The sequence below is a fragment of the Lissotriton helveticus genome, chromosome 1_1 (assembly GCF_964261635.1).
Source record: "Lissotriton helveticus chromosome 1_1, aLisHel1.1, whole genome shotgun sequence".
Taxonomy (NCBI): Eukaryota; Metazoa; Chordata; class Amphibia; order Caudata; family Salamandridae; genus Lissotriton; species Lissotriton helveticus.
This window is the reverse complement of record NC_136057.1, coordinates 1,384,597,548-1,384,612,706: the sequence shown is the minus strand read 5'-3', so window position 1 is coordinate 1,384,612,706 and position 15,159 is coordinate 1,384,597,548. Positions and strand designations below refer to the sequence as shown.

At 46.9% G+C, this 15,159-nt stretch overlaps 1 protein-coding gene across 1 annotated transcript in view; it reads right to left on the bottom strand.

Moving 5' to 3' along the window:
- SH3BP1 (SH3 domain binding protein 1) overlaps positions 1-15,159 on the bottom strand; it is a 235,619-nt gene that overhangs the window by 67,698 nt on the left and 152,762 nt on the right. Inside the window, exons 4-7 of the mRNA XM_078684037.1 lie at positions 11,598-11,674; positions 9,521-9,632; positions 8,333-8,409; positions 8,036-8,168 (exon numbers count right to left, since the gene is read on the bottom strand). Coding sequence (XP_078540163.1) covers positions 8,036-8,168; positions 8,333-8,409; positions 9,521-9,632; positions 11,598-11,674 — 399 coding nt within the window. The remainder of the gene's footprint in view (positions 1-8,035; positions 8,169-8,332; positions 8,410-9,520; positions 9,633-11,597; positions 11,675-15,159) is intronic.

Genomic DNA, 15,159 nt, shown 5'->3' with positions numbered 1-15,159 from the left:
GTTGCTTCTGGAGCAGGCACATACGAAGCCTGTAATGTGGAATTAAGGGAATGCAAGATGAGATTGATCCTAGAAGAGATTTGTATAGGCGAACAGACAGAGACCGTCTTGTTTGTAATCGACGGGCGGAGGAAATCAGTCTGTTCGGTCTTTCTTCTGATGGAAAAGCCTTGCAACAAGCTGTGTCCAGAATGGCCCCTAGACACTTGGCCGACCTGGAACAACAGAGGACTGATTTGACCTTGTTGAGTTGAAGTCCCAGATGATTGAAAAGTTGAATGCAACTTTCGACTGCTCTTGTAGTTGGCTGAGAAGATGGCGCTTTCACCAACCAATCGTCTAGGTAAAGGAAAACTTCTAGCGATTGTTTTCTGAGAAACACTGCCAACAGGGCCAATACCTTAGTGAAAATCCGTGGTGCGGATCTGAGTGCGAAAGGCAGGACCTTGAATTGAAAATGGCTATTGGATACTGAGAAGCGTATAAACCTCCTGTGGGCCGGGTGGATAGGAACATGGAAGTATGCGTCCTCGAGATCCAGAGTGGCCATATAATCGCCTGGATTGAAAAGCTACAAAATGTCCTGAAAGGGTACCATGCGAAACAAGAGTTTTATGGTATAGGTGTTGTGCTCCTTCAGGACTAAGATAGGGCGCCATTTTTTGACTGTCTTGCGAACGAGGAGGAACCGGGAATAGAATCATTTGCCTCGTTGGGACAGAGGTACCGGTTCTATCGCTCCTTTGAGAAGCAGTTCTAGACGTAGAAGGTGTAGATGTTTAGATTCGGTGGCGCGAGGGGCTCTGGATGGTGGAAGGTGTTGAAACTCTAGCGTGTGGCCAAACCGGATGATATTGAGAACCCACCGACCCGATGTGATGATTTCCCAGTTGTGGAGGAATTGAGATATCCTGCCCCCTACTGGTGTTACAGGGGTTGAAGGAACAGTAGACAGAGTCGGGAAGCCGCTAGTAGAGCTTAGAGGAATCTCTCCCCTGTCGTCCTCTTGAAGGCTGGTGAGAGAGAGATGCCGATTGGCCCTGGCGTTGAGAGTACTGGGGTCTGTATGATTGTGATTGCTGCGAATAGGAGGAGTGTCGCTGCTGTTGGTATCCTCCTCTGTAAGTAGAAAAACCTCTCCCTCTTGCCCCACGGAAAGGTACTTTGCAGTATTGCCAAGTCCTAAGGGACCTTGCCGTTTCGGTGTCCTTCTTAATATCCTGCAGCACGTCGTCCACATGCTTTCCAAAAAGCATTTCCCCATCAAATGGCAGATCTAAGATTTTATTTTGAACTCAGGTGGCCCGAAGCCAACCTTGCCGTCTAAGGACAGCAGCACCTGCCAAAGAGCGGAAAGCAGTGGTGACAATGTCCATTGCGCAATCGGTGATCTCTAAAGAAGACCGTTCCCCTTCATCCAGGATCTTCTTTGCGTCAGCCTTAGAACCATCTGGTAGCTGGTCCATATACGGAGCTAAGTCGCACCACATTTGGCGATCATATCGTCCCAAAATTGCTAATACATTGGCAGCCTTTACAAGGAGACTGGACATAGAGCAAAACCTTTTTCCCACATTTCCTAGACGCCTACCCTCCTTATCCGGTGGTGTGGTAAGGGGCGCCAACGGATTTTTTGACTTCCTTTGGGCCGCCTGAGAGATGACAGGGTCTGGCTTCGGTTGACCAACCAGGCAAGCAGGACCAACCTCTGGAGCCTTGTATTTCATCTCCAGTCGCCGGAGAACAGGTATGACGGTAGCTGGAGACTGCATTACCTTTATCCCCTCATTCCATATATGTTCCACAATCAGGATTGAACAGACAGACTTTCTGTAAGGCTCCTTAAAATCATAAAGGAAACATTCCGATTGTACAGTTGGAATGGGAAGATCAAACAGTTTGGAAGTCCTTTCCATCAGCTTATGGAAACCTCCGATGTCCGCTGGAGGAGAATCTATAGGATCCGATTGTCAGGTACCCCACAAGGCTTACCTTTGCTTGTGGAGTAATCTCGCAGAGACGACAAGAGCAAACGCCCCCGTACCCACCTTATCCCGTGGAGAACAGATGTACCCAGCTGGGATGAGATGGGACCAGGGAAGGAAGCTAAAGATGATGGGAAGGAGCCCATGGTATCAGGAAGAAATGTCTCTTGACTGGGGTAGGACCATGGACTCCAGCTCCTACCCCAGTCAAGAGACAGGGAGACAAAGGAAGACCCAGTTAGGATGAAACCTACCCTACCCACTCCTACGTACCCCTCTACACACAATCAGAGGAATAGCTACCTGGCGGCTGAAGCACCAAGTCTCAGGAAATCATCTTTAGCAAGGAGAAAGGTAATGGTGCTCCAGCGTAGTCAGCAATACAAATACAAGCGCTCATGCGCGATAAAGACATAAACCATGGAAAGCGCTCCTGCGCAAATAGGAAAAAACAAAGGAAAGCGCTCCTGCGCGAATGAGGCAAAAAACAAAGGAAAGCGCTCCAGCGCAATGAGGCAAAAAACAAAGGAAAGCGCTCCTGCGCAATGAAAGTCAACCCACCCACATGTGTAGTGCTCCAGCGTGGCGTGGTTGGCAAAGAAAAAGTACTTCAGCACTATAAGCGTTGATAGACAAGGTAAGTGTTCCAGCGCAGTGTGGGCATACAACAAAAACAATGTCAAGCAATGTCAACCCCTTCCAAGCGGATAGCGCTCCAGCGCGGAGTAGTTAGGCAAGGTTAGGCGCCCCAGCGCGATGCGTGCAAAATGGCAGGTTAGGCTCCCCAGCGCGATGCGTGCAAAATGGCAGGTTAGGTGCTCCAGCGCGATGCGTGTAAGATGGCAGGGAAAGTGCTCCAGCGCGGCAAAAAGTAGGATAGTTACCAAAACTGCACCAAGGCAATACGAGGTCGCGGCAGGCAGGTACGACCTCAGGGTACCTGATAGGGCAGACGATCCGTGGAAGGCAGCAACAGCCAGGACATTCAGCGCGAATTCGAAGCGCCAAGCCGGCGGGAACCGCGGTGTTTATGAAGTTCCCCCGGAAGCTAGACCGCAAATCGACTTCCCCCCCGGAAGTGAGGATAGAGGTACTCTGCATGTGTGTTGGGGATACGCAGAGCGGCCAAACGCCGCAACCCTGACAGTACCCCCTCCCAAGACAGATCCCCCACCCAACCTCGGGATCAGACAGGGATGGCAGGGCGAGGGCTCAGTGGGTGACTGACATGAAAGGCCCGGACTAACTTGGGAGCATGGCGTACATGTGACAAGGGCTCCCAGGACCGTTCCTCCGGCCTATACCCCTTCCAGTCTACCAGGTAATAGAGCTTCCCTCTGGTGCGACGAGATCCCAATATAGCCCTGACCTTTTATTCCAGATGGTCTTCAACAAGCACCGGAGAGGGAGGAGAAGGAATATTACAGTCAGGGTGAACAGCACGCAGTAGAGAGACGTGGAAGACAGGGTGTATTCTCAATGACATACGGTGCCAAAAAGCGAGGCAACAGTTTCTTGGGGCCGTGCATGTTGAGGTGTCGAATGGAGAGCCACACCCTGTCCCCTTTCCGGTATTCGGGTTCCTGCAGCCGGTGTTTGTCAGCATGCATCTTGTAGGTTTCCTTGGCTTTGGCCAACTCGAACAGGGCTTGTTGCCAGAGGTCGCACAGTGTTCCATGATATGCCTGAACCGTGGGCAAGGGGCTGTTCTGGGGTTCCTCCCAAGCCGTGGTATGGGGATGTTTTCTCTGGAGGCAATAAAAAGGAGACATGCCGATGGCCGAATGCTTGCTGTTATTGTATGCGTATTCCACCATCCACAGTACTTCTGCCCAATCCTTTTCCACCACCAACAGTAAACAGCGGAGGTACTGTTCCATGGTGTGGTTGGTCCTCACGGCTTGTCCATCCATTTGGGGATGGTACGCAGAAGACAGGCACACGTCCATATCCATAGTCTTGCATACCTCGTTCCAGAAGCGGGACACGAATTGCGAACCCCGGTCTGTTATTGCCACCGAGGGATGCCGTGGAGGCGAACCACGTTATGCAGAAAAAACACAGCCAACTCGGCTGCCAAAGGCAGTTTCTTCAGTGGCATGAAATGAGCCATCTTTGAGAGGTGGTCCACGATGGTAAGAACTGTGGTGTATCCCGATCTGGTGAGTGGGAGTTCCACTACAAAATCCATGGACACGGTGTGCCACGGATACGGAGGAACAGGAATGGGATGTAGCTGCCCTGTAGGGGGCTCTGACCTGTTCTTCCCTTGTACACAAATAGCACAACGAGCAACGTAGGTCCTTGCGTCGGCTTCCATGGTAGGCCACCAGAAATGTCTCTGTATCAGGTCTAGGGTTTTATGGTATCCTCGATGATTGGAAAGGACATGATCATGGCACATGTACAGTGCTTGTTGTTGACGAGCCACCATTGGTAGGTAGTACCGGTTATCTCTGAACAAGAACCCGTTCTCGTTGGTCATACCCTCATGTGCTCCTGCCAAGACAGCCGGATTAGTCTGGCTTACGTCCTTTTGTAGCTGAGTCAGGAACTCCGAAGACAAAACAACCCCCTGGAAGCGATGTTCTGGAATGATAGAAACTGGCTTGTTAATGGGTAAGGTGTCGTCGGTTTCCTCCAGTCGGGAAAGTGCATCCGCCTTGGCGTTCTCCTTCCCATGTCTGTATGTGATCGTGAAGTTGTATTCGTTGAAAAACAAGGTCCAACGCAGTTGTCTGGATGTAAGAGCGCGTGCTGAGCGTAGGAATTGGAGGTTCCTGTGATCCGTGTAGATGGTCACAGGGTGTTTGGCGTCTTTCAGGTAGTGGCGCCATTCCTCAAATGCCTTTTTTATGGCCAACAGTTCCCGATCAGATACCGTGTAATTGCGCTCAGCGGGTTGAAGTTTTTTGGAATAGAAAGCCACAGTATGTAAGAGCCCTGTACTGGTATCTCTTTGTGTCAACACGCCCCCCAATGCGTCCTGTGAGGCATCAGCCTCGAACTACGAATGGCAGTTCAATGTCTGGGTGTGTCCTAACGGGGGCTGTAGTGAATCGCTTTTTCAATTCCTGAAACGAGTTTTCTGCTTTTGCATCCCAACGATAGGGGAAACCTTTGCGTAGTAGTCGAGTGATAGGAGCAACCATCCCGGAGAAACCTGTGATGAAGCGGCGGTAGTAGTCAGAGAACCCTAGGAACCTCTGGACGCTTTTCACGGAGGTTGGAGTTGGCCATAGTAAGATGGCTTCCACTTTTTTGGTGTCCATCTGTATACCGGCAGGAGTGATGATATGTCCCAGGAACTCAACAGCGGTAGTGTGGAAAACGCTTTTCTCTAGTTTCACATAAAGACGGTGTCTTTCCAATTGCTGGAGGACAGTCCGGACATGCTGGGCGTGTTCCGTGATGTTCTGTGAATAGATCAGTATATCGTCGATATAGACAATACAGAAGACATCTACGTGGTCCCTTAACACCTCATCTATGAAATACTGGAACGCTGCGGGGGCGTTGCAGAGTCCGAAAGGCATGACCTGGTACTCGAAAAGGCCGAACCTGGTCTGGAAGGCGGTCTTCCATTCGTCACCCTTCCGGACTCTGACGAGATGATAAGCCCCCCGCAGGTCTGCAACCAGGTCAGTAAACGTCTATCGCGGTCTCTCAGGGTCTTGGAAGAGAAGGTCTGACAGATCTTACAGTCAGTGGCCTTGTGGTCAGGGTACAAGCAATAAATGTAGTCCTTATGCTTGTCCTCAACATAAAGCCTCTTCTTAGAACAAGTGGCACAGGCTTCTAACAAAGCTTTCTTCTTCTTGTCTGACATCCTGAAGAGAACTGTAGAGAAAAACAGATGAAATCCAAAGTTGAGGAGAAATCTGAGTAGAGATCCGTGGAGACTCCCTTAGCACAACGTGCAGTAGAAAATCTGGGGCTCTGAGGCTCTCTCAGGAAGGTTCTAATGGGTGAGGCTAATCTGATTCGTTGTTGCATTAGTTTGGTCTCTTTTACAAAAAGAGGTGGATATGCTACAAAATTAGATGAGGCCTAGGCCTTTTCTTTCTCTTTTGTACCTACTGCTATGTAATTTTTTTCATTTACCGAGACTCCCATTCCGACGACGGGGAATGATACAAGCTATGGGACTCTATGAAAGTTCCAATACTGGAGTAACAGTCAATGCTCACCCCTTCTCCAAGATCAATGTCATAGGCCTTTTGTGACCATTCCTGCTGCCAGCATCACTGTGGAGGGGACACCAGCCTCACCAACATCATTAGCTTACCAACCAATGTCAAGATCCCGCATCATCAATAAGATCATCGGAGAAGTAGCCTGTATGTTCAGCGGTCCATCCATCCTTCCATCCGACCTTGTGCTCATAGTATGGTCCCAATATTATTGCTATTATTATTAACATTCTTATGTATGATGTCAGAGCTGATGCGATGGCAGAGCCAACGCCGAAGTCCTTCTACCCAGTAGTAATGGCTAAAGGCTATCAGGGAGCATGGGCATCACAGGGAAATTAATTTGGGTAATCTCCAGAGGTGAAATGTGTACAATCTTGTATGGCCAAATAAACCAAGATGGCAATGACAGGTAGATTAGTGAGCCAGTCAGGAAAGGAAGGGGTTGAACTTACACACTAGTTTGGTTTATTTACATTGATGTGAACATCAAAGTGGTGGGCCTTCAATCAAACACCTTCCGGAGTAGGGTAACATAACTTTAATCTTACAATGCTAGAACTGGGAACACCTCGATAGAAGTCAACGGTACACACACACACGGAAGTGTACACAGTAGATCCTGTGTTCCCGTTAAACACACAGGCTGTTTGCAAGAGCATTTATTTTAGCATAAACGGATGGATCATATGTGCTGTAAACATTTAGAGGTGGTACTCCATCTGCCAAAAGGACTGAAACTTATAACTACTTGCCCCTTTACCTCAGGTTATCAAAATATCATGCTTTCTTCTGAAAAGTTTTGAAAACTTTACTTCCTTTGGTTTAAATTACATTTCCAATGATGCATGCGTGATTGTATGCTAAATACTTATATTTAGGTTATTTCTAAGTCTAGTGTTATCCAAACTCTTGATTTTACTAACATTATGCATGTAATATACTATCAGCTAGCACTCTTAATCCATTAGTCTTTTGTTGTGTGATGCACATTTTCTTCCACCCACTACAGCTTATATCATGGAGCAATAGGTCAGCCCACTTCAGCCATTGGCTAACTATACGGTGAGTGACAACATTATGCACATCCGCACCATCAACTAGTTCCCTTGAGTGACAGGGACTACTATGACTGTGTGCTTTTCGAGACCAAATAAAAACGTTTGCTTTTAGTATTTTTTTAATATGTGGTCGAGTACCCAGCAGTAAAATAGCAAAGTTTTACACATACCATAACAAAGCAAAACAAGCCAGGACAAAGCAAAAAGACTGGCAGTAAACGCCAGACCAATTGGCTTTGCCAATGTTTGCAGTATTGTATAACCTTGTTACAAGTTGCTTTAAATGTTCTGCTATGTGGATAAGGCAGTTGATGTGGCATTCTACAAACCAGTGAAGCAAAACTCTTCGACAAATGCAGTGAATGTATTTGATTTTGTCTTTACTGTTGGGCAAGTACGTAAAATACATTTAAAAATGTGAACTTCAACTTTTTTGGGGCAGAAGAGAACATCTGTCTTACGCCAAGGATAACTTGGCTTTGTCAGGATTTTGGATGGTAGGAGATTATATGGTTACCACCCATAGTTAAACGCTGCAGTCATAATGATCAGAGCCAGCCTAGACAACAAGAACATGGGTACAACCAAAACCAACATACCCATCTCCATTGAAATATGGTTAATAACAACCTGTACCAAAAACAAATCCGTCCTCGCTACAGACCATGGAAACTAAATACGAATAATCCTGTGGGTGACGATTTTGACCCACGTCTGGCAAACAAATGATGGACTTTTCCCCTTGGTCTCTTCTAGATGGGCTCCCACTAATAACCCCTGGAAGACATGTGCCAACCTTGCACTGCTCCAGCTTCCTCTTCAAGTCCTCTTCTTCCTCCTTCAGCATCTCCAACCTAGAGGCCCCTCCGGTGCCAGCCACCGTGCCAATGCCAACTCCGGTTGAAGAAGACCTCAGAGCTTGGTTGTACCTGGATGAGGGTATCAAGGAAGAAAGGAACAAGAACAAAATCATCAACAAAACACACTGGGGTAGATGTGCAGGGTTGAATGATGATCTCAGAGAAATCAGTGCCCGACACCCATCTAAGTGCTTGATACCCACACGCCATAGTTGTACACAGCAGAGCCTCACCTGGCCTTGGCGTTATTGAAGTCGGTGATCAGCTTCTGGAGTTGTTTTTTGCGCTTCAAGATGCCCGGAAGTTCTTCCTGAAATAAAAAAAAAACACCAAATGCAGAATTAAATTAGGAAACAATGGTGTCTTCTAAGACAGAACCTGACCCAGGTCTGCAGAAAGGGGAACTCTCCACCACTCGTACTCTCCTCGTCACAGGAAAAGGAAATACATACAAAATTAGAATGGACAAATCTTTCCAAGTGTCAAACAGCACATACATACTAGCGAACAAACTCTGAGACACAGCTATCAAGCTCACTAGTATGCTCACTAAACCTGATCCCCCTTTGGGTCACCCACAAGCTCATGCAATTCCATCATCAGGAAATCCGGAGTCCAGATAATATAACATAGCATAGCATGAGATATAATAACATAACATAAACCTCTACCAGTACATTGAGCTTTTGCACTGCACGGAGTTTAGCATTACATAGCATAATATAGCAACAAAAGGGGCTCAAGCAAGACTAAATTTGGACCTGCGATTGCAGGTGGTATGCACCAGCATCTTGCTTGGGAACTGGGATTTATTTTTCATCAGCAGAGTGTGACCCAGATAGAGCAAAACAGAAGGCAGAAAATTGAGAAAGTATGAAGAAGAGAAAGATAGCAAAACAGCGAGAAATGGGGACTCCAGAATTAAAAAGAACCTTCAAGAATGAGAAGAAGAGACCAGAAGTTTAGGGTGATCGAAGAAAAAGGCATGAACTGAAATCAATACTAGACCCCCTCGGTATGCAGCTACACCGAAACTGAGCAGCACCTTGGCAGGCTTCTCCGAAACATTGTAGGCCGCTGCACTTATTTATTTTTTACACATTTTTTCCCCATATTTAAGGACAGAATTTGAGCTTTAGTTAGTTGCATTCTCGAGGGGGCTTTTCTCTGTCCCCCGCATAACTCTGTCAGTGGGGTCAATCTGTGTTAAGCCCACCCTCAAACACACGCAATCCTCCACCAATGGAGTCTAGCCAACGCTTAGATATCCCTCAAGGGCACATTTCTCCAACAATGAGGCACAGCGCAGTAGGGTCATTCCATTTTTGGAGTAGGATGGGAGTTGAGATGTGTGTACATAGGCGTGTGAGCTGTAAAGGCAGGGGGAAGATGGCCAAAGGTGCTTTGAGAAGAACGGATACCTCGCTTAGCTTCTGCAAAGGTTGCACCACGTCCTTCTCCAGGGAGAGCTCGTAGGCGGCGAGGTCACGGGCCAGTTTGCTTTCTGTCCAGTAGGTCAGTTCGAGTGTCCTCCTGTAAGAGAGGAATAGAGGGGAGGTTAAAGGACAGAGAGACAAGGTTATATGTTAAACAGTGTTCCTTCCCTTTCATCTACGCACCTTCCTTTGAAAGTGTGCCACATTGTCCTATGCCCTGGTCTTGATTCAGTGATCTTCAGTACTGCCCAGGCTACCCTGTCCTCTGTGAGTGACAACCTTGTCACAGTCTGCCCTTTCCTCAGTGAGCAGCAGTCCTGCTCCAGCTTCCCCTTTCCTCAGTGAGAACCAGGCTTGGTCCAATCTTCCTCGTCATTGGGGAGTCATAGTTGACCTAGGTGTGACCAGCTATATAAACACTTTCAAAGCAGCCTCCAGAGCTTTTCTCCACCCAGAAGGGGTCCTCAGCCTCCCTCAAGCTGATGCCTTGATGCTGAAAACTCTAAAGTAGTCACCCCGCCATTCATATACTTTCTATGATCTATTGCACTGTAATGTGAGTCTTCACTCACCGCTCTTATACTCTACACCATCTAGTTATTATTTTAATGCTGTTTTTATTCTCTAACAAAGGCCTAGCATTTTGTTACAACACAAGTAAACAAAAGGCAAGCCTTCTCTTATCCCTCATCCAACAGAAGTAAAGTACACCCTGCTTGTAAGAGCTCCACAAAAGCTACAGCAGATACATGCCAATTCCTATCACTGTCACAAGTTACCGGTAGGGGTGATTACTGATGAAACTCCACAATCTTACTGGTCATGACAGTGCCCACTTCCCAGCACTGGCATTACAACAACGTTTCAGTTCCATTGTCTATCAAAAAGTGCTTATGCTGTAAAAAAGCAAATAAATATATAAAAATAAATAAGTGCAGGGGCCCACAATTTTCTTAGTGGTTCACCGCCAGAGCAGCCGAATGTAGGGATACCAAATACCAATGCAGCATAGTCTGGCTTTCACCCCATGCCTCTTTCTTCCATTAGCCTACACTACCTGTCTCTTTATCTCAGTCTTCATCCCTGCTTTTTCCCTTTGCCATTCTTTTCCCATCTTTCACCTCTGCCTTTGTCATCCCTTTTTCGTCTTTCTCTGGGTCAACCACTGACGACAAACCGTAAGTCCAAGTACCCAAAAACTAGATCCTCTCTGCCCACCACCAGCAACCACCAGTACACAAATTTGGCGAAGTAACCCCAATTTAGGCATTGTTGACAATAAATTGGTGTACGCCAAAATCTTAAAAGCCCATGTCAGCTGCACTAACATTGTGAAAGAGAAACGCGTTCTGAGATGAATAAATGATCTGAATTAAGTGACAATCCTGATCCTGAGTTACCTTCCATATATCTCATGTGGTTAGTTTGATTCCATTTTTTTTTCTTTTTATTGAATTTTATTAAGTATAAATAACAGCACAGCACATGGTCTTAGGAACTTACAGTATTAAGCATATACAATCACATATTTACAAGGAGATGGCACATTACCGCTATTCATGCCAGTTTATCAACACGTTCACCATATTACAATATAACAAAGAGTACCCACAGTACATCACAGATATTTCAGTGTAATTTGCATTCCATGAGGCATTTAAATCTTTCCTCTTCTATCGAAGATGCAAGCAGCCTATCCAGTCCCTTTCCAAAGGTTTTTCTCATGTCAAAGGAAGGTGGCCAAAACAGTCTTGGTTTTCCAAAGTTCTCCCATGTTAGATGAGAGTAGCTCCTCCAGGACCGTCTTTTGCCTACATTCTGGTACTCATTCATTTATTTTCTCCATTAAGAATTTAGGGCTACCATTGCCACTGAATATATGGTCAGGATAAGTATATATATATATATAGGGAAGTATGTATTTACTGTTCTTAAATCACATCTACTTAACATGACAAGATGTTGGTAGCCAATATCATGACCACAGTAGTTTGGTTGGTCGGAATTAAAAGCACATTGTGGTGGGATGACATCAGGCCTGCTGTACAGGAGCAACACTCACCGGAGGATGGAGTCAGGATCCAGCTCGTTCATGCTTTCCACCATGGCGGTGCACAGGGACATGAGAGGAAGCTTCTTCTGCAGGAGAAGGAAAGTAAAAATATGGCGTCAAAGCAGGAACTGTAACATGTCGCACCTTTCACAGCTGATTGTATATACCGTAACTCGATGGTAAACTGCACAGCCCTCAAGAGGCTCACGCACTCAAAATTCTCCATGATGTTTTCTCAGACAACACTCTGATACCACTGCACCATTGAATAAGCTTGTCAGAAGTAGATGTGAGGAAACCAGAATCCTACAAAAGGGACTAGAGGAGATGGTTTGTCTGAAGATCCGTTGAAAAATCATATCAATTCCCTAGTATGCAAAGGAATATGCCTCTTCACTCCGCATGTAATTAACCCCTCCCATGCTCGCGACGGAACCGTTCCATCACGAGCCTCGGGTGGGCTGTGCTGGTGACGGAACAGTTCCTTCACGGCCCGCTCACCGCGCCTGTGCGGCGCGAATTCCGCGCCTGTGCTGAAGATTCTATTAGGTGGGCGGGGCCGTGACGGAACCGTTCCGTCATAAGCACAGCTCACCCGCGAGCCGTGACGGAGCGGTTCGGTCACGAGCACGGGACTGCTGCGCGGCCCCGCCTCCCCCTTAGCGCTGCCGCGGAATAGCCGCCGCAGCAATAGATGACAATAGATGGTGCAGGTTACAGAGCAGGGCCATCCCATAGATCACTAAGCACTGTTTTTGTCAAATCTCTTATGTGTAGAGAGAATATATATATTTTATTGAACGGGACATTGTTGGTCAAGGGCACGGGTGGCATGGTTTTTTGTTCTGTTAATTGCCTGGTGAGTAGAGAGGAGCTCTCACAGGTTATGGAATATGTCAGTCAGTCAGTCAAAAAGGCTTTATTTCGACATATAACAATATCTTAAAAAGCATACAATCAATAAAAAAATACTTTTCAGTACATTTAAAATAAACCGTAACTTTCTGCTATCAGAAAATGGATCTATAGGTTTTAAAAATAAGCATTTAGTTTAAAACAGACCATGGTAAAAAGTGTAATTAAACAATTTGCCTAAGTCTTTTTGACCGGATTCGCCATGCCCACCCAAGGTACTTCGAGGTGGCACATGCGTAAAAAGTACGAGTGTCCGAATAAAGAATTCTTAAGGCCACGTTGCAATGCCTAGTGCCCAGAGTACGACACATGGGTTTGAGCCATTTTGACCGTGGAACTATATATGCAGGACACTCGAATAAAAAGTGGGGGACAGATTCTCTGCGCTGTGGGCAAAAGGGACACCACGGAGCAGTCTGGTATGGGATTTTCCAGTGGCAAGTAAATTCCATTACGGGGAGAAGACCAATTCTGAATTTAAAGTACAGGGACCTTTCCCAAGAGGCTGAGATGGTGTCCAGATACAGTTCTCTATAGGGGGTATCTTTGGACTCCATGAAGTTTCTAGTCGATTTGCATATCGAGGTGGAGGAATTCCTTCTGTTTGTCACCCAATTCCAATAAAGTTGTTTTATTGTGGATTTGGGGGGGGCTGACTGTTGGTGCCAAGCTTCTTCCAGCCCCAGATTGGTAAGTAAGGCTTTGATATCCGTTAGCCACTTTATTTTCGCCCACCCTGCCGAACTTAGTAACTCCCGTAGACCATCCGCATAACTTGAGAGTTCAGGAACTCTCCAGATGCGAGCCCACAGAAGCAAAGGGCGTAACTTCGCTAGATCTTCTATAGCCCGACAGCCCATGTCCAATTGCAGAGGCAAGATGGGGACAGACGGGCCAAGGGACATCAAGCTTCTCAAGAAGGAATTCTCAGCTCGAGTAAGGTCTTTCAAGTTCGACATTCCCCATAATTCCGCCCCATACAAGGCAGCACTTACTCCTCTGGCCGCGTAGATGTCCAATACTGCAGCTATAGGTTTAGTTGAGGCTGCTCTCTGCTCTTTAAGCAGGGTCCCGGTTATTCTTTTTAGGTTTAGCAACATTTTGAGCAGATGCTGGTCCCATTTCATGGAATCCACCAACCTGATGCCCAGATAATCGAAGGTTTTAGTCCTGTCCAATGCCACGGAGCCCAATGTTGGCGGAGGGCCCAGTTTTTGCGGAGGGTTCAAAATAAGGTACTTTGTTTTATCTGTATTTATACAGAGTCCTCTTTGTTTACAAAAATCGTCAAAGCCTGAGAGAAGCTGTTGTAGGCCCATTGGCGATTTTGAAAGGAGCAAAGTATCGTCCGCAAAAAGCAGGGTGGGGATGGAGCGACCTGCCAGACGAGGGGCATCTGCTGGAATCCTTGACAAGTGGTCCACCACCCCATTAACATAGAGCGAAAAGAGTGTTGGGGCAAGAACGCACCCTTGCCGCACTCCTCTGTTCACATCTATTCTTCGGGTTTTTTGGCCATTGGGACCCCAGCGAATTTGGGCGTAGTTGGTTTCATGGAACTTCATGACCAGGTGGAGCAGGTAAGGTGGCAGGCCAAGATCGTTAAGAACCTTCCAGAGTTTATTTCTGGGGACCAAATCGAAGGCCGTCCGGAGGTCGATGAAGGCCAGATATAATGTACCCTTCCCAATTGTGACGACCTTCCAGTGGATCATAAGAAGCCTTAGCGATTGTTCAATTGTTCCAGTGCCAGCACGGAACCCTGCCTGAAAATCCGAAAGGATCCTGTTCTCATCTGCCCATTGCTGTATTCTTGTTAAAAGAACCTTGCCTGCAACTTTTTGTGAGCAGTCGATCAGGCTGATTGGCCTGTAGTTCCCTGGGTCATCTCTCGAGCCTTTTTTGTGAAGGGGAACCACTTCAGCGGCCATCCAAGAGGCAGGCAAAGGTGCGCCTTCCAAAGCAGCATTCAAAACCGAAGAGATCAGTGTGCTCCAATCATCTATGTCAGCTCGGAGCAAGTCACCCGGAAGACCATCGGGGCCAGCCGCCTTGCGTGGAACCAAAGATTTTATTGCACTTTCCGCTTCTATCTTAGTAAACAGACATTCCTCGAATCTTTCCATCACTCTTAGGGGCTGTGGGAAAACAAAATCCAACGCTTCAACTGCGGATGCCGTATACAATTTCGAAAAATGTGTAAACCATAAGTCCTCGCTTATATTACAGGTGATAACTGTATCAAGGGGTCTGTTCTTCTTGTGAACTAAGTCCCAGAAAGCTTTTGCGTTTTTTCCGCCGCTGGCAGCTCGGAGATCCTGCCAAAACTTGTCTTCCCAGTCTCTCTTTGCTGTTTTGAGCTCCAATTTATAGCCCTTCCGTTCAGTGGATATTAAGGTGGCATTACCACTTTTCACCGCCAGTATCAGGGCTCTCTTCTTGGCACGACACTCCTTCGTGTACCATCCTGACTTGCCTTGTTGGTTATTACGATTAGGGTTCCCATTTTTAGGTTTCGCACTGCGAAACTCTATTGTGATCGTTTCTGCTTTCAAGGAGTCAAGGGAGACAGGAGACAAGTGATGTGCACGAGCTCGTAAACGGATCAGGTCACGCGCGCTTCCTGTCTCCCATGGCTCCTTGGAAGCAGACTCAC